The 26,834-nt window shown below is 35.6% G+C and overlaps 1 protein-coding gene across 4 annotated transcripts; it reads left to right on the top strand.

Moving 5' to 3' along the window:
- Window positions 1-99: 99 nt before the first annotated feature.
- RNF170 (ring finger protein 170) lies at window positions 100-24,640 on the top strand. Of its 4 annotated transcripts, none has more exons than XM_033104520.1 (8): window positions 100-268; window positions 3,206-3,281; window positions 3,928-4,071; window positions 8,573-8,648; window positions 11,152-11,260; window positions 15,133-15,206; window positions 18,434-18,544; window positions 23,056-24,640. In XM_033104520.1, the coding sequence occupies exons 3-8, from the start codon at window positions 3,935-3,937 to the stop codon at window positions 23,323-23,325; spliced, it is 777 nt and encodes a 258-aa protein (XP_032960411.1). In that variant the 5' UTR covers window positions 100-268; window positions 3,206-3,281; window positions 3,928-3,934; the 3' UTR covers window positions 23,326-24,640. The 4 variants fall into 4 exon arrangements, with proteins under 4 accessions (XP_032960411.1, XP_032960410.1, XP_032960412.1 ...); XM_033104521.1 differs by lacking the exon at window positions 100-268 and adding an exon at window positions 309-569; XM_033104519.1 differs by lacking the exon at window positions 3,206-3,281.
- Window positions 24,641-26,834: the final 2,194 nt, after the last annotated feature.

Genomic DNA, 26,834 nt, shown 5'->3' on the forward strand with positions numbered 1-26,834 from the left:
AGTCGCGCTCCGGCCGGCCCGCCTCCCCGCTGCGCGCGCCCGGACGCCAGCCCCTGCGTGTCTCGGCGCGCGCGCGCCGGGCTCTGGCGACGGGTCCTCCGCGCGCGTCCTCACGGAAGCGCGGCAGTGCGCGTGCGCCTGTGCCGGGACTCCAAAGTAGAAAGGAGACAGCTAGTGGTTGCCCAGTAGGGGTGGCGGGGGCAGCCCCCGGAAATAATCTCTATTCTCAGTCTCCGGGAATTGGCGAGGTATCCTCTGCGCTGGAGAGGTACGCGCCCCCTTCCCACCCATCCGGGCCGCAGGGCTGCGGCCGGCCACGCCCACCCGGCTCTGGGCCCACAGAGCTGCCGGCAGGGCTCGGCTTGGGTAGCACTGCCCGGGGTCGCCTCGTGGCTGCTGGGGCCCTTCAGGGCGGGGGCGTCTCTGCCTGGGACTCCAGGGCACCGCCTTCCTTCAGGAAGCCGGGGGCTAAGCCCCAGAGTCGCCCGGTCCCATCCGGAATCTCCCGGAGACGGTGGAAGGGCCGAAGTGGCGGGCGTCTCGGTGGTTCTAGGTGGACTTAGCCAGCGGTGAGGAGAGCCGCCGATCCTTCTTCGGACGCATGGAGCCTCGACCCCCTGACAACTTTAGTTAAAGTAGGGACAGGGTGTGCACCAGTGCGCCACTCCGTGAGGACCCGACCGTTCCTGGGGCCTGTTTCTCCCAGTGCCTGCCAAGAGTTGGCCTTCTTTCTTAGTGGCTAGGTGGAGCGGCCGCGAGATAAATCTCTGCAGGGTTACCGATAAATTTTTATTAGATGTAACATGCAGAAAAGTGCATGCAACATATCTGTTTAAAGAATAATTACTAGTAAAACACCCAGATAAAACAGAACATTGCTGGTACCTCAGGAGTTCCACCCACACCTTGTGTTCCTTTCTGAACACAATTCCCTCCCCAGACTAACACTTTCTTGCTTTTCCTTATAGCTTTACCACCTAGGTATGCATGCCTAAACAGTATAGTTTTACTCTGTTTTTGGACTTTTACGAGTGGGATCCAATTGTATTATTTTGTGGCTTTAATAGTAAATTTGTGTCTGTAGGTAATTTTCATTGCTGTCTAGTATTCCATTGTATGACTATAACAGTGTATCCATTCCACTGTTGATGGGCATTTTATTGTTCCAGTTCGGGGATACTTAGAACAATGCTGTGAGCATTCTTATACCTAGATGCTAGTGCAAGTGTGTAAGATTTTTTTTTTTTAGGATATGTATCTTGGAGTCCTAGGAGAATTGTTGAGGGTATGCATAACTTGACCAGATAATGCCACCCTTTTATTTGAGATGCAGCAAATTTAAATTCCAGGACACTTCTTTACTTTGGTTTGCAGTTCCTGAAGCCCCGCCTTTTCTCATTAAGAGTAGGTTTTGTCATTGAGCATTCAGAACTATCAAGATGGTGCTGAGTTTTTAGTGATGTTTTACAGAGTACCAGCTAACAGTTCATATGATTATTTCTGTGAATGTAAAAAATCTTACCTAAAGTCTTCTCAGTGGTCTTACTCTTAAACATTGTTCTCTACTCCAAGGGCAGAGAAACCTTTAGAAATGATAAATAGGTGTCTTACCTGCCTTTGTATCCTTTGATGTCTGTGGATCTTTCTCAAAGCAGAGTTCCTACATTTCATCCTAGTTTGTTTCTGTAGAATCCCTTGCACTTGAATTGACCACTGCCCTTGTTAGGCATGTAAAATCAGTAGGTGAGCTGTACTCCGCTGCAACTTGTCATTGGATGTGGAGGAAAACAATCTGCTAGCCTTTTCTGTAAGGACTAGGGTGTATTGAGCACCTGTGCTCCAGCTGCTCAGGTTTTCAAGGCTTTGACACAATCAACGAAAACCTCCTTTTTCAAGCTTGACTGCTCATCTCAAAGCATCTGTGCATGATATTCCAGTGTTCTTAAGGTTTCCTTCCTGTAGCTCCCATCACCCTCCATGAAGGAAGTTATTTTAAAAGCTTCTTGGGTGTTAGTAATTGTCTGCAGAAGCCATGTGGCCATCATGTTTCTACATGATCTTGGGTACAAAGACATTGAGTTTCTCCTTTGAAGTTACGGAATTTCCTATATTTCCCTTATTTCTCTCTTTCTCTCGCTCGCTCGCTCTCGCTTTTCGCTCTCGCGCGCGTGTGTGTGTCCGTGCGCATGCGTGTGCATTTCCTGAAAACTTTGGAAAAGACCAAAGAGAGGTGAGTGGAACTTAGCTGTCTCCTTACTCCAGTTAGTTGGAGGCTCCTCATCTACAGCTGTTCATCACATTCCAGTAAACACGGTGGTGTCCTGCATGGCAGTGTTCCCAATGTTATCCTCTCTTCCCATACATACTTAGAGCTTTGATTAGAGATAGCTTAGGGTAAACTCCCTAAATATGTAACAGAGAAAATCCTCACAACTCTGAAGTAACTAGATTCAGTAATTAGAAGGTGGGCATCTTGACACGGGATAACATTTTGGTCATCTTTGAGCAAATCCAAGTAGTTCTCACTGCCCTTAGGACTTCTGACACAGCCATAGCATCTCTAATCTAAAAAAAGGAAAAAATAAAAATCTGAATTGACTACATGACCCACCCTTAGATTATTTGATGCTCTTTCTTCAGTTGCATTTGGCAGTTCATTTGATTGTTCTTTTGAACAAAAATACTGTAGTTGAGGTTCTTTCTCTGAGTTTCCTGGTGTGAGCCTTCATCATGGCTATTTGAAACCTGTCATTAGAAAGTTCCTCATATATCAGGCCCTTACTATGGGTAAAGCTAATGAAAGCCGCCTTTGATCTGTTTGTTTAGGTTTCTTCAATGAGAGGTAATTTTCTTACAAGCAGCCAGTTTAGATTCTTCTCACTTTCCTCTTAACAGAGACTCACCTGATTAATGATACTGAATAAAACTCTTCAGTGCAGTAAGTTACATGAATACAGAATTTTATTTTAATTATGAATAGTCATACATTTAATTGAATATTTATTTGATTTATATCCTTTTAAGTGTCTTATAAGACTTTGAACTTTACTATTTTTGTCATCTGAAAAAAATATGAATTACCTGTGATATTTGGACTCCATTGTGGTTGGGCTATCTCCCCTCATACCTGTAGAAACTGGGTATTAGCAATTTTCTCTAGTGTATGGGAAGGAGAGTTTCATATCCTTCCTTTTCTCTTCATAAGGAAATGCAGCCTGAGAGTGATTCCATATTCCAGACAGTCCAAAGAATTCTGAACCATAAGCTGAGCTTAGTTCCAGGTGAGGCTAATAGTTTTTCAAGCACCAGAATTTTCATTAATTCAAGTAGTCTCAGTATAGATATAAATGTCCTATAGCCTCATTGTTTTTTACTTTCCAAAGTACTAATGCTATAAATAAAGTAAGCCACTCTTATTTAAACGTATATTTATTAGGTCCTACTGTGTACAGGGTACTAGACTAGGTATTATAGGACTATTTACAGAGGAATAAAATATATTTCCTTCCCTATTTATACATGATAAATTCCATGATGCACATTCAGTGCTATGAGGGAAAAGAGGGATCTGATCTACATGGAGAATTTATTCGGTATTAGGAATAAGAAAAGAGCAGTTGGACATGAGAAATGTCCTTTTTTCTTAAAGGAGCTGAGCTTGAGGATGAAAGGGTATTTTTTTTTAATTTGTTTTTAAAAAATATAAATGGATGACACATTATGTAATTGTTTTCCTTAAAAGACATAGAATTCTGTCCTCTCCAAAATAATGTGTGGCAAATTTTAAAGAACTCATGAATGGGGTAATCCACACTTTAAGTGAATATTACAAAAATTAAAGACAAGTTAAATTTATATAGTTTTTATTAGTATATTTTGTTTTCACTGTGTCATTTGTAACTTTCATCATGTTTCTTTATCTATTAGACCTGGAATGGCCAAATATCTGGGTGAAGTTAAAAGTTTGAAACTGGATGACGATTCATTCATAGAAGGAGTAAGTGACCAAGTACTTGTGGCAGTCGTGGTCAGTTTCGCTTTGATTGCGTCCCTGGTATATGCACTTTTCAGGTGAGACTAAAGCACAAAAGGATTGAAATTATATATTTCTAGGGGCCACTGACTTTCTGACTACTTCTAGTAATGTTTAATACAGAGGGTGCCAAAAAAATGTATACGCATTTTAAGAAAGGAAAAAACTGTATTAAAATTGTGATACTCAATATATACTGATAACAAAACATGAATACAAGTCATGTGTATACATTTTTTTGGCACATACCCCCCCAACCTGTACTTAATATGAAAAGCAAGTAATAGATCTCAGTGATTACTAAGGCATTTTATTTTCCACTAGGCCCTAAATGCTACCATACATTTTTTTCTGATATCAACTGTCTTATTAGATAAAATTTAAATTTATTATCCATATTTTGAATAAAATGTTAATATTTTCTATGGGAGTATCACAGTTTAAAAGTGTGATTTTCATAATTGAATCCATCAACTTGTAGGTGATACAATAAGTGCAAAATATAAAATTGAAAACAGAAATAGCAAAAAAGTATAAACTAGAAAGAGATTAATTCCAAAAATTGCAGATTAGTGAGTTTCTTGTAAAAATTACAGAAAGGATTATTAAACAGAATGTGAACACTTAGGAAAAAATGGTAATTAATTTACTCTTTACTTCTGCATGGTTAGTTTCTTACTAGGATAACATTATCTTGATTTCAGTAGGGTATTTAATATTGTACCTGGTGATACACTTATGGACATAGCTAGACGATAGCAGCAGATTTAAATGAATTCATAACTGGTTGACAGGTTGTTCCCAGGAGTACTGACTAATGTTTTAATGTAAACAAAAAAAGGAGGACACTGAATTATTGCAGGGTTTTGCCTTTGAGCCTGTTCTACTCATTTCTGTTAGCGACTTCGTTGAAGACAAAGAAGCATGCTTATTAAATTGTCAGTTGAGAAGGAAAGATAATGTATTGGTACAACAAAAATAAGATTCAAAAATGGGTCATTCCATGTATCTATGATCAACTGATCTTTGACCTATGGTGCCAAGACCAATCAATAGGGAAAGATTTCAACAAATGGTGTTGGGACAACTTGATAGCCACATGCAAATGAATGAATTTGGACTCATACCACATTATATGCAAAAATTAACTCAAAATGGATCAAAGATCTAAATGTAAGAGGTAAAACTATAAAACTCTTTTAAGAAAACATAGGAATAAATCATCAGGATTCTTAGATATGACACCAAAAGCATTAACAACAAAAGAAAAAAATGGATAAATTTCAAAAATAGATAAAAATCAAAATTAACAACTATTATGCTTCAAAGAATATCATCAAGAAAGTGAAAAGACAACCTGCAGAATGGGAGAGAACATTTCAAGTCATATATCTGATAAGGCTCTTGTATCTGAATATATAAAGAACTCAAAACTCAAAAAGACAAATAACCCAATTAATAAATGAAGGATCTGAATAGACATTCCCCCAAAGAAGATATTCAAATGGACAATAAGCATGGGAACAGATGCTTAACATTATTAGTCATCAGGGAAATGCAGATCAAAACCACAGTGAGACACAACTTCACACCACTAAGATGGCTAGAATCAAAAAGTCAGATAATAACAATTGTTGTTAAGGATGTAGAGAAATTAGAACCCTCATACACTGCTGGTGGGAATGTAAAAATGGTGCAACCACTTTGGAAAACTGTCAGTTCCTCAATTGATTAAATCTAGAGTAACCATATGAACTAGCAGTTTCACTCCTAGGTATATATACCTATGAGAAATGGAAACATATTTTCACACAAAAAACTTGTACAGGAGTGTTCATAGCAGCATTATTCATAATATTCAAAAGGTTGGAACAACAGATATCCAACAGATGAATGGATAAACAAAATGCCATATGTCCATACAATGAATGTTATTCAAGTATATAAAAGAATGACATAATGATACATGCTACATCACAGATGAAACTTAGAAACATTATGTCAAGTGAAATAAGCCAGACACAAAAGGCCACAGACACGGCTGTTCATATGAGTGTCCATAATAGAAAAATCTATAGAGATAGAAAGTAGGTAAGTGGTTGCTTAGGACTAGAGTGGGAGATGGGGGTGTACGGGGTGATAGCTGAAGGGTATAGGGTGTTTCTTTTTGAGGTGATAAAAATGTTTTAAAATTGTGGTGATGAATTATATCTCAGTAAATCTTTTTTAAAAATGGGCCATGACCAGGCAAATACAAGTAAAGTATTTATTCTTTACCTATTAAGAATGGTAAATTGTTGAGTGAGAATTTTTAAGTGAAAGACACATCATAAAACCACAAGTCAAGCAGCCCATTTTATTTAAAAATATTTTTATAAGTTTAATTTTATTTTTAAATACTTTTATTTTATTTTATTTTATTGGGGAATATTGGGGAACAGTGTGTTTCTCCAGGGCCCATCAGCTCCAAGTCATTGTCCTTCAATCTAGTTGTGGAGGGCACAGCTCAGTTCCAAGTCTAGTTGCCGTTTTCAATCTTTAGTTACAGGGGGCGCAGCCCACCGTCCCATGCGGGAATTGAGCCAACAACCTTGTTGAGAGCTCGCGCTCTAACCAACAAGCCACCCAGGATGCCCCTCTGGAAGCTCAACTAGATTGTCTTCAGTCTAGCTGTGGAGGGCTCAGGTCACTGGCCCATGTGGGAATCAAACCAGCAACCGTTGTTCAGAGCTCGCGCTCTAACCAACTGAGCCATCTGGCCGCCCCTATTTTTAAATATTTTTATTTTTCCTTACTTGTTTTTCTAATTTATACACTATGGATACTTGTTACTTGCACAAGAAAAGTTTTTTCCCCACAAACTGGAATGATATGAAATCCAAACTAAAAGTTACTACTTAGTAAGGCAATTGTATATTGTAGATGCCAAAAAGAAGAAGGAAAAAAAACAGTATTAGGCTGCATTAATCAAAATAACCAGGTAAAGGTCACATTTCTGAATATATTCAGTTTGGGTCAAGAATTTTAAATTGGAAAACATTCAGAGTAGGTTATCAGAATGGGTAAAGCTACGGAAACAAAAATTCTTGAAGTAACTGGGGATATCTATCTAGCTTAGGGAAAAAGACTGTAGGATATAAAAGCTGTCTTTCAATAGGATGAGGGCTTGTTTTGTTGAAGAAGAATTCAGTTTCTTCTGTGTAGCTTCATGGACAGAACCAGGGTGTAAAGGAAGAACCTGCAGATTTTTTCTTCTGGAGTAGGGAAACCTGGCTCTTCCCTACTATGTTTGTCTCCTGCATGTCTCCTTTATTTTTACACAGAACTCTTCTCTCCTGGTCACCAAAAGTGTGGAGGGTTTTCCCCCATACCAAGCAGTTCTCCACGACAGCAGTTGATTAGATATTTGACTTTAAATTGTGTTTATGTCCTCTCTGAACTAATGGTTATATTTTGTCAGCTTTCTTTTCTAAAATTTGAATTTTTTACTAAAAATTGAATAATCATAGGATGGGTTTGTTTAATTTTCCCTATTTTTACACAGAACTCTTCTCTCCTGGTCACCAAAAGTGTGGAGGGTTTTCCCCCATACCAAGCAGTTCTCCACGACAGCAGTTGATTAGATATTTGACTTTAAATTGTGTTTATGTCCTCTCTGAACTAATGGTTATATTTTGTCAGCTTTCTTTTCTAAAATTTGAATTTTTTACTAAAAATTGAATAATCATAGGATGGGTTTGTTTAATTTTCCCTATCCCATTAGTATATTGATTTAGAATTCTTATTGCTATTGGATATTGGCTCACCCAGAGAGTAAAGTCTCCTCTATAGAGTAACACTTGGATTGTGTGTACTTAAAATATTGCTGTTGAAGAGATTTCACTTTAGAAAACACTTCTGCAGCCAAATGAAATTAAGCCATGATTCAGATGTAAATCTTCACCCTCAACCTACCAACCTAACCACCACTTCTAATTTTCAATACTCAGCGTATCTTATCCCATTCTATTATGTCGGTTACTAACTTCTTGCTTTTGATTCTCCATTTTAATTATTAATGCTAAGATATCAGTGGTATATTAGTTTTTGGCTTTTCTACACTATATAATTTTAGTTTTTGTTTTTCTCTGACCCCTCCCCTCATAGGTGAAAAGTTGGGATAAGGACCTAATTAGATATGGAAAAGTGTTCAAATGCATAATAATATATAGAATTATATAGCTCCTTATTTTGAAGGAATTTTACAAAAGAATTAAATATGTTAATTGTTCTTTTGTTGTTTGTACGTCTGCAATTAAATCGCCAAGGTACTAGGACTCTGGATTTCATCATTTGCCAGTTAAAAATGAAATGAGCTGATGATAATCAGTGATCTCAAAATGGCCTGGAGTGTTCAGCCTGGAATTGGAGTAGAGCTGTATGCCATCATTGACATCTATTAAGTTACCAGTAGTACTAGGTCAAAAATTAGACCCATAAAGAAAACTGATTCATCTGACAATATATTATATTCACAGTTTATTATATTTTGTTCAACAGAAATGCACATCAAAACATTCACCCAGAAAACCAAGAACTAGTAAGGGTGCTTCGGGAACAACTTCAAACAGAACAGGTATTGTTTATGTAAATATGTACATTTATAACTCTCCTTGCATATGAAATCGTGATGAAATATTAGTAAATGACTTTTTGGAAATATGGGCTTCTTCCTGCTTTAAATTACCATAAATTATTCTATCAATTGTATATTTTCAGATTAGGCAAATGATGAGTCTTAATCTACTCAGATGTTTCCATATGTTGTTGTGTTGTTGTTTTTTAATTGCTTTGAAAGACAACAGTTTTCCTATTATTTACTTGTGAGGAAATAATCACTGTCTAGTTGGATTTAATGAAATGTAGTAGAAAAACTATTCTTTCTAACATATATTCCCCAAGACCTACAAAGAAATGACTATTAATGGTGGAAAAGAAAACTTCTCCTCTGCCTCTTTGCTTTTAGCCAGATGGACTCTCTAAGAACCAGAAATGTAATATATTTTATGAAGATTGGATTAAGTAGGATATTGTACACCATCATGCCAAGATAGCTAACATCAAAAAACAAAAATTAAAAATTGATTTCCTACCCACCAATCAAACTTTAATTCCAAAGAGATTTTATAATTTATTCATTCACCAACTAGTTATTGAAAATCTACCTTATGTCAGACAGTGTTCTAGGCATTGGGATTTCAATTGTGAACTAGACAAGAATTCGTGCTTCACAGAACTTAAATTCATTGATTCAGAAATAGTTTAAGCATATTAGTAGTATTCTCTTCCAGAGATATTGTTACCAATAATGCATGCTGGGACAGTGTTTAATAATTTACAAAATGATTTCACATACAACTATTATATTATTTAATCTTCTTTAATGCTTCATACATAAAACAACTATTACTATCCCCATTTAACATACATAAAGCAACTATTTAACATACATAAAGCATCTATTTAACATACATAAAGTATCCCCATTTAACATAAATAAAGCAACTATTACTATCCCCAGGAGGAACATGTGTTCCTCCTATAGAACATATCTGATCACTAAGATTTGCTTGAATTCACAGTAGGATCACATGAATAGATCTAGATATACAGGAGTCCCAGATTGAGGGGGACTCCCAGGTTTTTTTTGTATCACTGTCCCATTCATCTTCCTCAGAAATGGCATATAGCTCTAGTTAGAATAAAGCTAGTGGCTTAGCCTATACTGTGCTGTGTTACATGGTAGCCACTAGCCACACGTGGCTATTTAATTTTAAATTAACTGAAATTAAAAATTCAGGACTTCAGGCATACTAGCCACATTTCAAGTACTCAGTAGCCACACATAACAAGTGGCAACCATATTGGACAGGAGACAGATAAAGAAAATGTCCCTATTGCATAAAGTTCTGTTGGACAGCACTGGTAATTGGGTTTTTGTCAATTAATTTCCAAAGAAGAAAAATGAAGAGAAAGGGCTGAGAGGGGAACATTTAGTACTGTATGTTTTTCTTTTTTGCACCATTAAAAATGACAAAATAGGCTCTAACATCAAGGTTAGATGTTAGACTTATAGAATATTCTAGTTTGACTTATAGGATATAGAACATAGATGTTTGACTTATAGAATATTCTAGTATTTTAGGACTGTTTTAGTAGATGGGATTTTAGTTATGGTTTATTAATTTTGAATGACCAAAATCTTTGATTTAGTTTACAATTAAGAATAAATAGCTCATATTTAACAAATTTGATACTTTTTATTTTGGTCATTTAATGTTTTTAATCCCAGCTACTTTGTTTGTACGGTATATGCCAGGTGCTATAAAAACAGGTTTTGGTAAGTATTTTAAAAGGTATACATTACATACTAGTAGTAGATAATTTTCTAGTTCCTGGGGTACTATTACAATGAGTCTTGCAGATGAAGTCCTCGTCCTCACAGCACTCACGGTCCAGTTGGGTTCTTTGCTATCTGGATGCCTCTTGTACTGATGATTCTATTCAACATTCCTATTACAATTGCAATAGTGATGTAACTGAGAAACATGAAAATGTACTAATCTGACTGTGTGAAGGATTAAGTTCATGTTACCAGTGGTCTTTCATTCTTCTACTTCCAAAATAACCAAACATTCTTCTTTGAAAGTTTAATTCTGGTCTCTTGTGAGGTACAATATACATGCAACACTTGTCAGGAAGGTATAAATGAAAAAGATGTTAAAAATGAGTAACTAATACTTGACATTTCTTATTCAGTGTATGCATTAGCTCAACCTTGTGTTACTCAAAATAACTTATTCATTCTAATAGAATAAAGAGAAACTCCTGAGTTAATCTAGGTTTTTATCTTTAAATTGTGTTCAGGAAGGAAGGTAGAGACGATGCAGTTTATAAATTAAGCAACAATATAGCCTCATAACTGTATCAAACTTATAAGACCTTGAACTATTACATACCTAAAATTTGATGAGGATTACACTGTATTGACTGTATTCCTAAGTCTAATTTCATATGAAGGTAATTTTGAAAAGCCCGTGTGTGTCACGTATAAATATGTAGACATATTTTCTCATCAGGATGCACCTGCGGCTGCTCGACAGCAGTTCTACACTGACATGTACTGTCCGATCTGTTTACATCAGGCCTCCTTCCCCGTTGAAACAAACTGTGGTCATCTCTTCTGTGGTAAGCAAACAATGCCGTGCTTGGTAAAAGTGACTATTTAGACCAAGACCCATATGTGTACACAGGCCGGATTCCTAGTTTTCTCTGTCACATTTTTGTATTTCGTGAGTACGTACATTGCTCCTGATAACCTGCTCTACTCATCAGCCACTTTTATTTAGTGTCTGTGGGTTCAAAGATTTAAAAAACTAGTTATTCATCTTCTCAATAAACAGAAATGTGTTTCTTTGAATAGTAACTCAAGTCTATCAATACCCTGTGGGATTCACTAAATATCTTATTGTTTATCACTTTGTAGTAGTTTCATTGATTATTCATCTTTCCCAACGCAGGAAGTTTCTTCTCTCATGGACCCTGCCACCCAAGACCTTCTCTTAGTTTGACTAACTCTTTTTTACTCTGAGTTAGTACTGAATTTCTTAGCCTCTCTTTCTTCGGGACCTCAAGAGGATTGGTGATGGAGAATGAAAACCTAGAGCATGTAGTCGGACAAGAAGGGGACGTTGATTTCACATTTACTTAGTATCAGTAAGGGATGCTTTCTACCCCTGGGTGTTTTTCCTGACTTTCCAGAAAGATTTCATAGAGAATAATGACATACCATATAATCACTGCTTATTATGGTCATACGAGATTGAGGAGAGTCAGTTAATACATGACATTTAACATACTTCATCTCGTCTAACCTCACAAAGCCAAGGCTCAGATATGTTGAGAAACTTAGAAAGGATAACCCAGCCGCTAAGGGACATAGCCAGGTTTTAAACCGAGGTCTAACTGCAAACCCTATGCTCAATTTTACTCTGTGATTGGTGGCTAATACAGCTACTCTCTATTTAAGATTTATCCAATCATTAGACCTGTTTTTTCATTGGTAATATTTCTTTCTGTTTGAACAGCTATATTCAAATAGGGTTTTAATTACTCCCAGAATGCACCCAATTTCCATATAAAGATCAATTTAAAATGTAGCATACAATGATCCTATAAATTGCTCTCTCCCCTTTTCATCTTTTGTCTAAGATTGATTATATAGAATTCTTAGATATATAGTGTGAGTGTTTATGCTTTTGGGGATGATGTACAATGGTATTTTAAACCTATACCATTCAATGCAGCGTTTCCTATACCTTGTGCTCATTTAGTAAGTACTGACCAACACCATTATTTTTTCATTCATTATTTTCAACTTCTTTCCTAATATTTTTGCCTAAGTAGCTAAGAAATTATAAAACACTGATTTCTGTTTCTATCTTTAATTATCTGTTGGAAATGCTAATGAGCAGCAAAATAATGAAAAATCAGATAGGGAGAATTGAATGGCTATCAGAGAAAAAAGATACTTTTCCTCTCAAACTTCTGGTAGATATTCCTAATCAATTGGACACTCTTTTTCTGAGTCTTGATATGGTCTCTAACACAGTACTCCAGGAAAGTGTTAGGAATCAGTGAGGTTTGGCAGGCAAGATGAACTCTATTTGCCAACCCAGGGTTAAGTAATTCACTGAGTGGATAACCCAGTCAATTGAAAGATGGCTGTATTGTGTTCTTGGTTTTACCTTTGAGTCTGAGGTAATAGGGTAGATTGCTTCTGATATCCTGCTCTACTTATTAGACACTTTTATTTACTGTCTATAGGTTCAAAAGTTAAAACAACTAGTTATTCAACTTTTCAATAAATAGAAATGTGTTTCTTTGAATAATAGTTTCAGTATATTAATACCATGTATATCAAGATCACTTTAGCTTGGTTCCTGTATATGGAACTAGTTCTGTCCCTTTACAGTGAGTTAAGAATAATGCAGCAACAGACTTCACCTTACTTGCATTTGTAGCCTTCATTATTTTAATTCTCTAGCAGTCTTATGGAGTCTTATTCCCATTTTACAAATAAACAGATTTAGAGAGATTGTGTTCTAGAATAGTCATTGAGTCATCTCTTCTCTAGTTAGGTAGATCTCTCTTTTTAAAGAGGGGGAAAGTTGAGGAAAAGGGAAAACATCAACTCTATCATAGCAGATGTGTATGAATTGAAGTATTTGGTTTGCTGGACCATAGTTTTGCAGTGCAGGCAAGTGGCCATTACATAATTTGCAAAACAAGGACACCAATACCCCAATTTGTGGAAAAGAGATGTGGGATTAAATAAATTAATATATGTCAAAACACATCGAACTTTTGGGTTAAAAGGCAGTAGATAAATTTAAGGTAGAAAACATTAACTCTATCATAGCAGATGTGTATGAATTGAAGTATTTGGTTTGCTGGACCATAGTTTTGCAGTGCAGGCAAGTGGCCATTACATAATTTGCAAAACAAGGACACAAATACCCCAATTTGTGGAAAAGAGATGTGGGATTAAAGTAATATATGTCAAAACACATTGAACTTTTGGGTTAAAAGGCAGTAGATAAATTTAAGGTATCATTATAGAAGGTAGTAATATTTTTAAGTTTTGCTTTCATATAGTTTCTATATGAAATTAGATTGCTGAAAGTACTTAATAGTATCTAATTAACACAGCATGCTGAGAGTAGGAATAAAATATCAGATAAAAATTGTATAGCTTTTAGATTCATCTTTTAATTGTTGAACCAGTTTTTCCCACAATCACTGTAATATCCAATTTAGACAGCCTTTGCTGAGCCCATTGTTTTGCTTAACAGTCTCCTCATATACCATTTATTTCTGCCTCCTCCATTTGCTCTTGCTATTCATAAAACCTGGAACATCTTCCCTCCTGATTTCTGCCTATCTAAATCTTTGCTATCCTACAAAGTTCAGTTCAAAATCTTTCTCTAACAAATCCCAGAGAGTTTTTCTAACAAATACCAGAGAGTTCTCTGTCTCTGTACTCCTTTTGTACTTAAAGTTAATATGACAGTTCAAGATTTAACTGCCTTCTGACTGATTTAAGTATGTCACCTTGATCTCCTCACTTTGATTATCATTTCTTGTTCTGAATTGTGGACAATTATTTGATCTGGAAGAATCAGATTAAGGAACACAGAAGGGTAAGCCAGGTTGCTAAGAAAAGAGTGAGAATACAGAAAAAATCCTGGAGATGGGAGAGAGACAAGAATTGCTTAGTTCAGATTCACATCGGGACCTGCATGATCTGAGAAACAGGTGTCCTGCAGAGGAGAAAGTGCATCAGATAATATTTAAACATCAGATAATATTTAAAAATATTTCTTTTTCATTTGTTACTGGTCTAAAATTTAGTGCTTCTGTACTTACCCCACCTGTCACTTTCTGAGGTCTTCCTTTAGGCTGTGTTTAGCTGTTTTGCTACTCACGAACACCTTCAAGCGGAAAAATCAAACCCAAAAAGTATAAAAGTTGATTTAATTATTGAACTGGATTATAAACTTTATTAGGGCAGAAAGCATGTAATCTTTGTATCCTTTGGTTTCTTTTTCATACTACTTAATTACTATTATTGATACTTAAGTAACTTGACTTTCTAAACTCATAAAAAATAAAAGTTGTGTTTTTGTAACATACACATCAAATTTGGAACAGAAATTTTAGGCTGTGACTTGGTGTCATATTTACAATGATGTTTAATTATTGTTTTATTTATTTTATATAGGAAATGCAGTATTTTCTAATATGCCTCGTAGCATTGAAGCAATGAATGCATGCTTGCTTTTGATTGAATAAAAATGTCTGTATCTTAACTGGTAGTTTAAATAAAAATGTTTTTCAATGAGTGGGAATTATTAGGTTTGAATTTATCTGAAGACTGTTGGATGAAGTAAAAAATATTTTAAAATAAGGTGATACTGTTAAAATATTTTAAAATTTCTCAGGATATGTAATACTGGTGGACTTTAAAACACCAGTATTAATATTTCTTTCCTCATTAGGTACCTGCATTATTGCATACTGGAGATACGGTTCATGGCTTGGGGCCATCAGTTGTCCAATCTGTAGACAAACGGTAATGTTTATATCCAGAAAGCATCATTTAAGCTAGTTCATTTTGTAAATTTTTATAGTTTCTGTATCTGACTTTTGAATTATGTTGATATTTTTAGCCAAACTTCCTTTACCCAAAGCTTCTATGATATTACTCCACTATTTTTTAAATGTCTTTAAGACACCTCAAAGAAAAAGTGAATTGCCTTTAAAATCCTTGTGTTGTAGTGGAAAACAAATGGTAAATGAATCTTCTCCCAAGTGTTAGTAAGTCTTTGTTGTAATACCTGCAAAGGACTAACTAAACTAGCTAATCAGGCTTCAGTAAATATCCCCTACATATACTTCTTTTGAAAAAAATTGTTCTTTCTTTTTAACTTATTTTTAATCTGCCCCTTTCCAGTAAGGGTCCAGATAGCTTTAAATGAGGAATAATAATTTTTTAAAATCTCTCTTTCGGAAACATAACCACATTGAATTTTCCAGAAGAGATTTGACCACTATAGTTAGTGTAGAAGCTACCTCAGTAGGGAGGCAATAAATTTTTATAAACATATATTGAAGACTGAAATGTCAGCACAGATGAGATTGCCAGATTTTCTCAATTTCTTTGACAAACTGGAAGAAGCAATACACTGAAAAATCTGAGAAACAAGTCCTTAGTTTTTTAATTAGAAAATGTAGCAAAATAGGACATTCTTTCAGGTATGTATAGTTTTTCATAATTTCCTTTATAGTTATTTCATTTTCCATTTAAAATAAAAAGCCATGCCTTTCTGATAATGAATCATGAACATGTGAAAAGATAGCATCTCCATAGGAAGTCTTCCAGTGTGTAAAATAAAGTCCTAAAAAGTATAGTTTCCAAGTAAAGATGTTAAATTGAATGTGTATATTTAATTTAGCTCCCTCTTGCAACTCCACTAAAACAATATTAAAGGCGTAAAACCACAGAGACCAAAAATTAAAATGATACAAGAGGCAACAATTTCCCAAAAGTTCTTTGTAAAATCTAACACATATACAGAAAAGCACAGAAAATACAGAAGCAGAGCTCATTGAATTATCACAAAGCAACACTTGAGTAATCGCCACTCATAAAAAAACAGAAACTGGCCAACACCCCAGAACCCTCCTTAGGACCCCTCCCAAATCTCCAACCCTCCTTCCGCTCTTAGAAGTAACTGCTATTCACTTTTATGATAAGCATTTCCTTGATTTTCTTTATAGTTTTATTACCTTAGCATGCATCTCTAAGATTATTGGTTAGTTCTGCCTGATTTTTGGATTTCATATAAATAAAATCATATGGTATGTATTGCCAAAAAAATGTATACACATTGTAAGAAAGGAAAAAAATTTATTAAAATTGTAATACTGAGTATATACCGATAACAAAAGATCACGTTTGACTTCCGCAATTACAAGAGGTGCTCAAAGTCGTTACCATCAGCATAATTTTAATATAGTTTTTTTCTTTCTTAAAATGTGTATACATTTTTTGGCACCCGCTGTATATACACATACACACATATATACACATCTTACAGCCTTTGTTCTGGTTGTCCACTTCCCCCCAACACTGCCTTCTTTTTTGGTATAGAGAGGGAGATTCAGGGTTTTCTCGTCTTCTACATTCCTAAACTCTGCCACTTCCACATTTGACTCTTTATCGCATGGTCAGGAGGAAAATCTAATTTTTTTGTACTGCGTCTTTGGCTTTTATATATGACACAAGGCAGTCAGCACTAAAACTTATTTGCCAGTACCACGTCTCATCATTTTTAGCTGTCTATCAGCAACACTAAGACCAGGCCCTAGGTCTTGCATTAAAGAATTAGTTCCATCACCCATGGCTTTTCATAGGGCGTATATAAATTAGCAGGTGGTATCCTGGGACCACGCATAAATTGGCTAGAGGCTAGAAAGCTGGAGATAAACTTGTTTTCATGTAATAGCTTTTGGTTTCCTAACTGCAGAGTAATTCATCCTGGAAGCAAGACAGGTGGCAGATACCTGCCGCACCTCCTGTTTCACTGGAAATAATGCATCGGCTGCTGCCTCTGACTGGAGCACGCTGAGCACTTACTTCTCTGCCTGAATGCAGGCACTAAAACACCGATGGTCCTGCCTGTGTATCAGGGCGAGCTTAAATTTCAAGCTTTCTAGACACCCCAGGGAGAAGAAGTCCTTTTCCTCAAGCATCATTAGAACACCTACCAGGGTGCCTTAGAACAGGCTGTTGAACAGGTCTGCCACCCCCTCTACCTTGGGGATTGTGATCACCAACGGGCAAGGCCTTGTCTTCATTTTTTTATATAGCAAGCACTTAGCAAAGAGCCTTTTAAACAATAGGTGCTCAGTGAATATTAAAAGGATTCATTTTTGTTAACAAATTTGTGAAGAGATAACTGTACCTGCTATTCCTACCATCTACTACTGCGAATCACTCCCTTATTTAGCTGTTTGGAGAGCATCTGAGCTGTGGGAAGCCCTGGTTTTACAGCTGAACTGAGGAAGGATAAAAGCAACAGCTAGATGATTTAAACTTAAATCTGTCACTACTCCTTTCCATTTTCATCCCATTATACAGTGACCATTTCTATAGGCGTTTTTCATGGTACTATCTTCTTCAGATTACCCGAGTGTGATCCTGAGACATTTGTGTATCCTTACCTCTAACATGGAGGAAAAGGGGTTAAATGCATTATCTTATATAACAATACCAAGAATTACCTTCTTTGATTATAGTAGGGATAGGTGATTGAGAGCTGGTCCCTGCAGTAAGTTAATCTCTGTATTATGGTTGGTAACATTCAAAGATATTTTAAATACCGATGAGGATAAGGAATTGTGATTTTAATAAAAAAAGAAATCCCTTATTTTTCTCTCTCAAAGTGATAGGTAGATATTTTATGTCACTTTGCTCCTGTATGTTTTCTCATCATTTTTATATCTTCAAATATCTGTTAGCCCAAACAGAGAACTACTGACTTTATCCCTAGTGTGGACTGGAAAATATTAGAACCAGTGTTTGGATAAGGTGCCTGTTTTATTTTATAGGAGTTCAGATTACATTCTGCATTGGATTTTATTGTAAAGCAATAATAGCTTCCTTCCTTGCTTGTGTTGCCTTCACTAAAGGAAATGAGTGAAATATAAATTCAGAAGCTTTTCTCATTTTATTGAATAACAAAATGAAAAAAATTAATGCAGAAAGGTGTAACGATTTTTTTCTGTAATATGCAGGTAACTTTACTGCTACCAGTATTTGGTGAAAATGACCAGTCTCAGGATGTTGCACCATTGCATCAAGACATTAATGATTATAACCGGAGATTCTCAGGGCAGCCCAGATCTGTAAGTAGTGTCATAGCAGGTGCAAAGTTAGAGTATAATGATACTTCTCTTTTGTAAAGTGAGATTTACAAACAAATATTCTTTCACTATGAAAAATCTCATTGTTTATGTGTATTGAGTAAAGTCTTTACTTGCATCATTGTCGTCATTCACTGAGTTATAGCTTTGCCAAGGATTACAGTTATTCTATCTTAAAAAAAAATCATAAAAATCTTTTATGAAAGAGATACCAGCAAAAAAGCAATAGGAAAAATTGGAGAGAAATGTAAAATTATCAACTCCTATAACATATTCTAAAATAGGGTTTATTTTATGAGAAACTTATAACTGACAATTTCTGGAGAGTTTTGCAATTGTGTTTTACTTTATTGTATTTACCCTGACCCGTTTGAAACGTTGCCTTAAACCCTAGCTTTTGGGGTTTGTTTGGTTTTTTGTATTTCATCTTAGCTATGCAAAAGCTTTCTATTTTTAAAGAACATTGATTCTACAATTGATCCCTCCACTTAAAAAAGGCATTTGATAGATTAAAAACTGTCGCATTTTACTGTCTCATTTCAGTTTTCTCAAAAATCTAACAGAGAATTCTAGAAGTGTGTGTATGACTGAATATGTGTTTCATACACCAGAATATACTAAGTACAAATTTAGTATATGGAAAGCCCACACCTCTGCTCCTCAACTATCTATCCAACTGCTTCGCTTACATCCAACCTCGGATGTTCCATATGCATCCTCAAACTGAACATGTCTAATATTAATCTGACTCCCTCTCTAACTCAGTTAACTCTTTTCTCAGTCTTACAGAGTTCAGTTTTAATTTTCTCTTCTCCCTAATTTCCCGTCATCTGATTTATAAATAAGTCGTATCATTTCTTTTCTTTCCTGAGATCCTGTCACTTTTACCTCATCAAAATGTCCTGTGTCTGTAGCCAACATATTAGTCAAAGTCACTACTAACTCTTGCTTAGGACAACTACCGTGGCCTCTTCACTTTGACTTTTTTCTCTGCACAGCAACCCGAGTAGTATTTCGAAAACATAAGTAAGGCCATGATGCTCTTGTGTTTTAAAACTTGGATTTTTTTGGTATAACATTCCAACTCCTTTCTGTGGTTTATATAAGGCCCTGCATGACCTGGTTCCTCCCTCCCTGACATCTGTGCCACTCTCCCTCTACCTCGCCATACTTCAGCTCCACTGGCCTCCTTTCAGCTCTCAGAATATGCTCCAAGTCTTTCCACCTTAATGCCTCCACATGCGCCATTTCCTCTGCTCTTCTCATGGCCAACTTCTCATCCCTTAGGTAGTTATTAAATAGACCTCCCTTAACGAGGCTTTACCTGACAACTAAAGTATTCTCTATTATTGCCCTCTGTACATTTCCCTCATAGCATTTGTCACAAATAGTACTCAAATCCTGTTCATTTTCTTTCTCTCAGTAGACTAAAGGCTTCGTGAGACCAAGGACTGTTTCTTTAGTCATTACTATATTCTCATTACTAAATTCAGTGTCTAGAATAGAGTAGGCCCTTAATGTTTGTTGAATAAATTAATGAATTATCCTTAAGAATTGATACTACTACTCCCAGCCAAGAATATAAGCTATTAAAATGCTTCAGTAGTAAACTATGTGCTCTTGTGCTCCCTTGCTCATATTCCTTACTCTGTGATTCTGTGATGTGTATTTTAAGGTATAGTTTCACTTGTTGTGAATAATGTAAATCTTTTAGGTGTTTAAGCAACAAGAAAAACTTACTTTAATCACTATTGTCCTCCATAGTTATCTGGGAGCTTCTGTTATTTTTCATCCAGCAATTTTTTTTTTTACATATCCTTCAGTGACATCTGTAGGATATTCTTTGAAAATCAATATTTCAAATTTAAGAACTACCACTGAACTTAAAACAAATAATTTTAAGATATCCATTCATATTTTTAAGTGTGAAGCATACCATTGCTCAATTATTATTTTTTGTATCAGATATATATTTAATGAGTAAGAAAGTGTGGTATGAGATGAAATTACAATACGGAAAAGACATTTAACTCTTACTTTGATACTCTACCTGATTCAAAGTTGGAGTAAGATTGTGATTAATATACAAACATTTCTTAATAGCCCATTTCATATTTCTTATCTAATTATTGCAGATTTTATATAAATGATACCATCTGAGAAGTGAAGAAAATAGCCCTGATAAAGGACAGAAAATGATTCAAAAGACATACTGACTGGTCATTAGAATATTTATCATAGACCTTGTGAAGGCAGTTTAGCTGTTATGCTTTAGATGTTAGTTTCTTCTATAGAGAATAGAAAGTTAGCATTGGAAATGATCCTAAAAAGACCATGTTTGTCCTTTTGTGACCAGTTTTCCAAAAGAAGCTACAAGATTTTCTTTATTTGGTGGAATTTTTAAAACTGTTTTCTCACCACTTTCTCAACTCTTCCCATTTTTGTCTCCATCTCCCTCACAATTTGGCACTTGTTAAACAAATAGAATTACATACTTAGAGTTGAATTTATGATATTTATACAGATTATTAAAAATAGCTGAACTGTGGGCAGTGGAATGACCCTAGGAAATAATTTACTTCCTCTGATCAATATTTATACAGATTATTAAAAATAGCTGAACTGTGGGCAGCGGAATGACCACAGGAAGTGATATACTTCCTCTGCTCAGTTTCTCTCACATCTACCAGCCCTGAGAAATGAGATAAAAGGAGTTGTGTTAAGTAGTCATGGTAGGTCATTACTACACAGGAACCTTATAGATCATGTAGTCAACTAACAACTACACAGAACAAATGAGAAATTTGCAGTCAGAGAATAAACTCAAGGTCATACAGATATTGGTATTATCTTTTTTTTTAACAGCTTTATTTAGATGTAATTTACATGCCATATGTGGCACCTGTTTAAATTATACAGTTCAATGATTTATAGTATATTTGCAGAGTAAATATAATCGAATTATCACCATAATTTTAGAATATTCTCATCTTCCCAAAAGCTTTAGCAGTCTCTTCCCATTCTCCCCAGTCCTTGGCAGCCACTAGTCTACATTCTGTCTCTATAGATTTGGCGATTCTGGGTAGTTCATCATTTTATTTGAATGGGATCATACAATATATGATCTTTTGTTTCTGACTTATTTCACTTAGCATGTTTTCAAGGTTCATCCATGTTGTAACACATCTCAGTACTTCATTGCTTTTTTTGTTGCTTTTTTTTCTTTCAATTATAGTTGACATACAATATTATATTTGTTTCAGGTGTACAAGATAGTGATTAGACATTTATATAACTTACGAAGTGATCACCCCAACAAATCTAGTACCCACCTGACACTATACATAGTTATTACAGTATTATCGACTATATTCCCTATGCTAGGAGTTCATTGCCTTTTATGGCCAAATAATGTATCTTTTTATTTATCCATTCACCAATTGATGAATATTTTAATTGCTTCCACTTTTTGACTGTTTTGAATAATGCTGTCATAACATTTGTGTACCAATTTTTGTGTAGACACATTTTCATTCTTCTTGGGTATATGCTTCATTGTAGATTTGCTGGATATTATGGTAACTCTGTTTAACATTTTTATAAACTGTCAAACCGTTTCCAAAGGGGCTCTACATTCTCACCAACAGTGTATGAGGGTTCCAATTTCTCTGTCCTTCAATATTTAAAAATTTATGTAATTTGTTAAATTTCAGCTGTGAAGATTATGCTCACTTACTTAAAAACCTAAATATTGATGTGTGGTTCTGTAAACATTCAGAAACTTAATCCTTTTCAGAAAGGTAGGGCCTGGCATTCCAAAAATCTTTGTGGTAATTAGTAATTCGCTTAAGCTAAACAGAATAAATAAACATCCTAAGAAGGGATCAGTTTCATTGCTATTCTTAGACTGTCAAAGCCATCAAAGTTCATGTGTCTTTAATGTATACTACTTATATATTATCTGGCAATTTATAAAGGTCTTTTATATACAATAGCTCTTTTAGTTCTTGAAAGTCCTCATGACACATAAATACTCCATTAGTTGTTGACTTACTTTTCTCTAGTAGGTTAAACAACTTTCCCTAAAGGTCACTTGCCTAATAAGTGATTGACTTTGAACTCAAACCCAGATATGACTTGAAAGCTGAGACTTGAGCTCAAGCCTCAGACTCTAATCCTATACACTAGGTTATTCATTTAGTTTATTTTACTAATGCAAATTAGAGATAACTTGAGTTTTATTATATCTTATATTTTAAGTTTGTTGATATTTTAGTTGCTTTACAATTATCTGCAATAAGGCCTATTTTATAACAAGTTAGTAATCAAAGAACTATTTTAAAATAAAATGCATAGCTAGAAAATACGGTGTTCAATCAGTATGTGAAACTTAATTCATGTTAACTGAGTTTGCACGTTGTAAGAAAATTGTATTATTTTGAAGTCTGACACATTAGATGCCAAATCATAATATTTTTTCTTTCCCCTACCAGATTATGGAAAGAATTATGGATCTACCCACTTTACTGAGACATGCATTCAGGGAAATGTTTTCAGTCGGGGGCCTTTTCTGGATGTTCCGTATCAGGATAATACTTTGTTTAATGGGAGCTTTTTTCTATCTTATATCACCTCTAGATTTTGTACCTGAAGCCTTGTTTGGAATTCTAGGCTTTTTAGATGATTTCTTTGTCATCTTTTTGTTGCTTATCTACATCTCTATTATGTATCGAGAAGTGATAACACAGAGACTAAACAGGTGAAAAAAAGTTTACTGAAGTATTTGAGCTACTGTGTAAATTCAAACAAAACGACCCATGGCAGTATAAAGCATTTGAATCTTATCTTACAAACTTAAAACTACTGTACGACAAACATTTGATTAGCGTTTGGCAAATACCTAGCAATACATGACTGGAATTTTTACATGTTTCAGGTTCTATATATTAAAGTTAGAATTATAATAATTTACAACTGCATCTTGATTATGTTGTCTATAAAGTCTCTGGAAAAAATACGGAATTATATAAAAAGGGACTTATATTTTTCTTTTCCTCCAAATTACTCAGATTAATTGGATGTATGGTAAAATATTGTTAAATGTACATGTTATCAAATTTATCCTTCTCAGTTAGTACCTATATATTGCTGAGACTCATCTAAATATTTTTGTTACAATAAAATATTGTACAATATTGGGAAAAAATGTTTTAGTACTAGCTAGCTTTTGTGCATTTGGAGCAGTTCTGCTTTTCCATTCTGGTATGATTCTTTATCAGCTTAAAGTTAAAGAAACTTGAACTTTATAATTTGATTTTACATTCTGGTTTTCAGAACACTTCTTAATAGAAGAATTAACAAAATGTAAGACATTTATCTCCAGCCAGCATACTTATGTTCTTAGTTATGATATTTAAACAAGAGTTTGGTCCTTTTATAGGAATAGTATATCAAAGTAACTTATAAAGGGAATTTGCTTTTCAGGAACCTGAGTAATATTGCAAACCTAGTAGCTTGATGCATTTCTGAGGAAAGGGGTTCTTCATGGCTTGAGTATCAAAGGCCTTAGGGAGGAAACTAGGAACACTTTAAATTTGACAAGAGAAATTACTGCTGGGCTAGAGAAACAGAAAGAACAAATTTGGTTAATCAGAAAACTTTTGTAATACTATTCTTAGGTGACAGCATATAGCCCAGGTTCATCAGGTCTTATGCAGAATGAGCAAATGTTGTCTGAGGTGATTTAACAGGAAAGTTATCTTGCTTTTTTAATGACTACAGCGTAAGTGTCTTGCGCTCTTCTGCAGTTTTCTGTTTGAGAAGAATCAAAACCACAAGTATTATGAATCCTAACTCTCTCAGGGGGCACTGCTAATTAGCAAACTGGACAGCAGGGTTGTCGTTGATGCCCAGGGGTGTTAGCTCTGTCACCTGCAATCACTGATAATCATACTGTCCATTCATGTATTAATGAGCCTCACTATATATAGATAGGGAGAAAAAGAACATCTGTCACAGTCTCAAATTAATCAGTTTAGCCATCAACTAATGAGTTGCTGAATAAAATATCAATAGTGTTTTCTAATTTGGGCCTAGGACAAAGCTGTTGCTTGTCATAGAAAACAATACTTAAATATAGCACATTATAATTAAAGCAATTTCTTGCATACTTTTCATTTTATTCTTAAGACAGTTATGTGAAGAAGGCAAAGTATTGTCTTTTTTCCCTTTCTTCCGCCTCTCCGCGCCCCAACTCCTGTTCAAGCTGTTGTTTCCCAGTCTAGTTGTGTAGGACACAGCTCCCTAATCCATGCTGGTATTATGAGCTTTGCGCTCCCCTCCCAGGCAGTCGGTCACCAGTCTTCGGTTGCCATTCTTCAGTCCGCCGCTCACAGCAGCTCATGGCACCCCAGCTCCAGGGAGAGTTGTTCAGTCTTAGCTGTAGAGGGCACAGCTCACTGGCCCATGTGGGAATTGAACCTGCAACCTCGGAGTTAGGAGTATGGTGCTCCAACCACCTGAGCCACCTGGTCGGCCCTGTCTTCTTTTTCATAGAAGAAATCCCTGTTATAGATGTTAAGGTTTTTGTCTAGCCACACACAAATAAGTGACAGAACTGATATTAGACTCTTAGTAGGACTCGTGCATGGGTTCAGATAGATGTGAAGGTTATTACAAAGAGGGGAAAGCAGGAGCGAAACTGGGGCTTTGGAAGTCTTTTGGAACACACTGGAGTAGGATAGCTTGGGTGCTCCTACGAGGAAAGGTCTAGAAAGATGACATATCAAGACTTCATAAACCCTAATTTTCTACTTCCAAATCAAACATCTAATAAGGTAGCATACTTCATAGAAAAGCATTTCAGCTGCAGTTACCAACTTGAAAAGCTAATAGTAGGAGGAGTTTGTTATCCCAGACTAGAAATGCATTTCCTACCAATTATAAATTTTATGTGGGGCTATGTAGCAATGTCATTTTTGAAAGGATTTCATTTTCTGTGCATGTGTTCTGCTTCAAGTGTCACATTTCTAGTTATAATGATTTATTGTAATATTTGCAATTCCTTTTAAAACTTGCCTGGTAGAGTTGTATTGTACCAACTTTTGTAACATACGGAAACACTGTATGATCTGAGGTCTTATCAACCTGAAAACGGAACATGCTGACATCTCAGAATTTTAGACCTGCTTACTATGCCATCTTTATTGATCCCTGATAATAAATGTAGAAAGTATCTGAGTATTTAAAGCAAGTAGAGTCAATCAGTGTTTTAAACATAATAATACTTCTATGATTCAAACTGAGATCATATAAATCAAAGCAACAATTTGGATTTTTGTAAACAATATTGTAACCTTCACAAAAACAGATGGTCCAACCCCAGGAACAGATGGTAACTTGGGCAGATCTGTGGGGAACAAGAGGAAGAAACAATTGTTCTAACTGCCCACTAGGAGAGTGGTTTCAGCTACTACAATTCTCAGCCTTTGAAAGCAACAAGGGAAGAAAGTACTGTTGGTCCCTGTGGCTGTGCAGATACCTACCTCACAGAGTTGTTGCAGAAGATTGACAGTTTGTTCAAACTTTGTGATTTAAGAGTTTGTCAAGAAGTTATTCTTTTGAATAAAAGCAATATAGCTAAAATTAAAAAGTACTTGTTATCTTCCTGTTTCTTTAATATTGTTTGCTTTCAAATTCCGAACTCCTGAAATAGTATTCAATATAATGGTTGCAATGGCTTTCTTTTTCATTAATGGACATGAAGTATTTTGTCACATTTCTAATTAATTTTGCTTAGGTATTTTTAAATTTAAAAAGTAGAAATGCTTTTGAGGAGAATTTGATCTGGGCAATCTATATTAATTCTGGACAAGGGTGGAATTGGAATTAAGAGATTAGGCCTGCACCCTGATTCCCCACACCTATTCCTTTTGTGTGTATTTGATAAAGGAAATGTACTTTCCTGAGACTGTGTCTCTTATGTTTGCCTCTCTCCCTTCTCTCTGAAACGAAATGTACTTCAGGCTCTTCCATTTTGCCAAACAGCAATCCATAAACCTGCGACTGAGTCAGAATAGGAAAGGGCACTCACTCAAAGTTTGAAGACCCTAAGACTTGTCTCCCAGGACCAGGCCAGTAGGCTTTAAGGGCTGTTGACAATCACAGAGATAAAGACAATCATTGAAATTTTGTGTTCTATCAGAACCAGCTCATTTTTATGGCATCAATATTTAAGCACTAAGTCCAAGACTGCAAGCAAATTTGAGGTGTT

This window comes from Rhinolophus ferrumequinum, chromosome 4 (assembly GCF_004115265.2).
Source record: "Rhinolophus ferrumequinum isolate MPI-CBG mRhiFer1 chromosome 4, mRhiFer1_v1.p, whole genome shotgun sequence".
NCBI lineage: Eukaryota > Metazoa > Chordata > Mammalia > Chiroptera > Rhinolophidae > Rhinolophus > Rhinolophus ferrumequinum.

Bases quoted from the DNA above. Each gene is read 5' to 3' on its own strand.
- RNF170 (XM_033104520.1), top strand. From the start codon at position 3,935: ATGGCCAAATATCTGGGTGAAGTTAAAAGTTTGAAACTGGATGACGAT. The intron at 8,649-11,151 runs GTATTGTTTATG...TTTTCTCATCAG, and splicing joins AACAACTTCAAACAGAACAG to GATGCACCTGCGGCTGCTCG. The intron at 11,261-15,132 runs GTAAGCAAACAA...TTTCCTCATTAG, and splicing joins CTGTGGTCATCTCTTCTGTG to GTACCTGCATTATTGCATAC.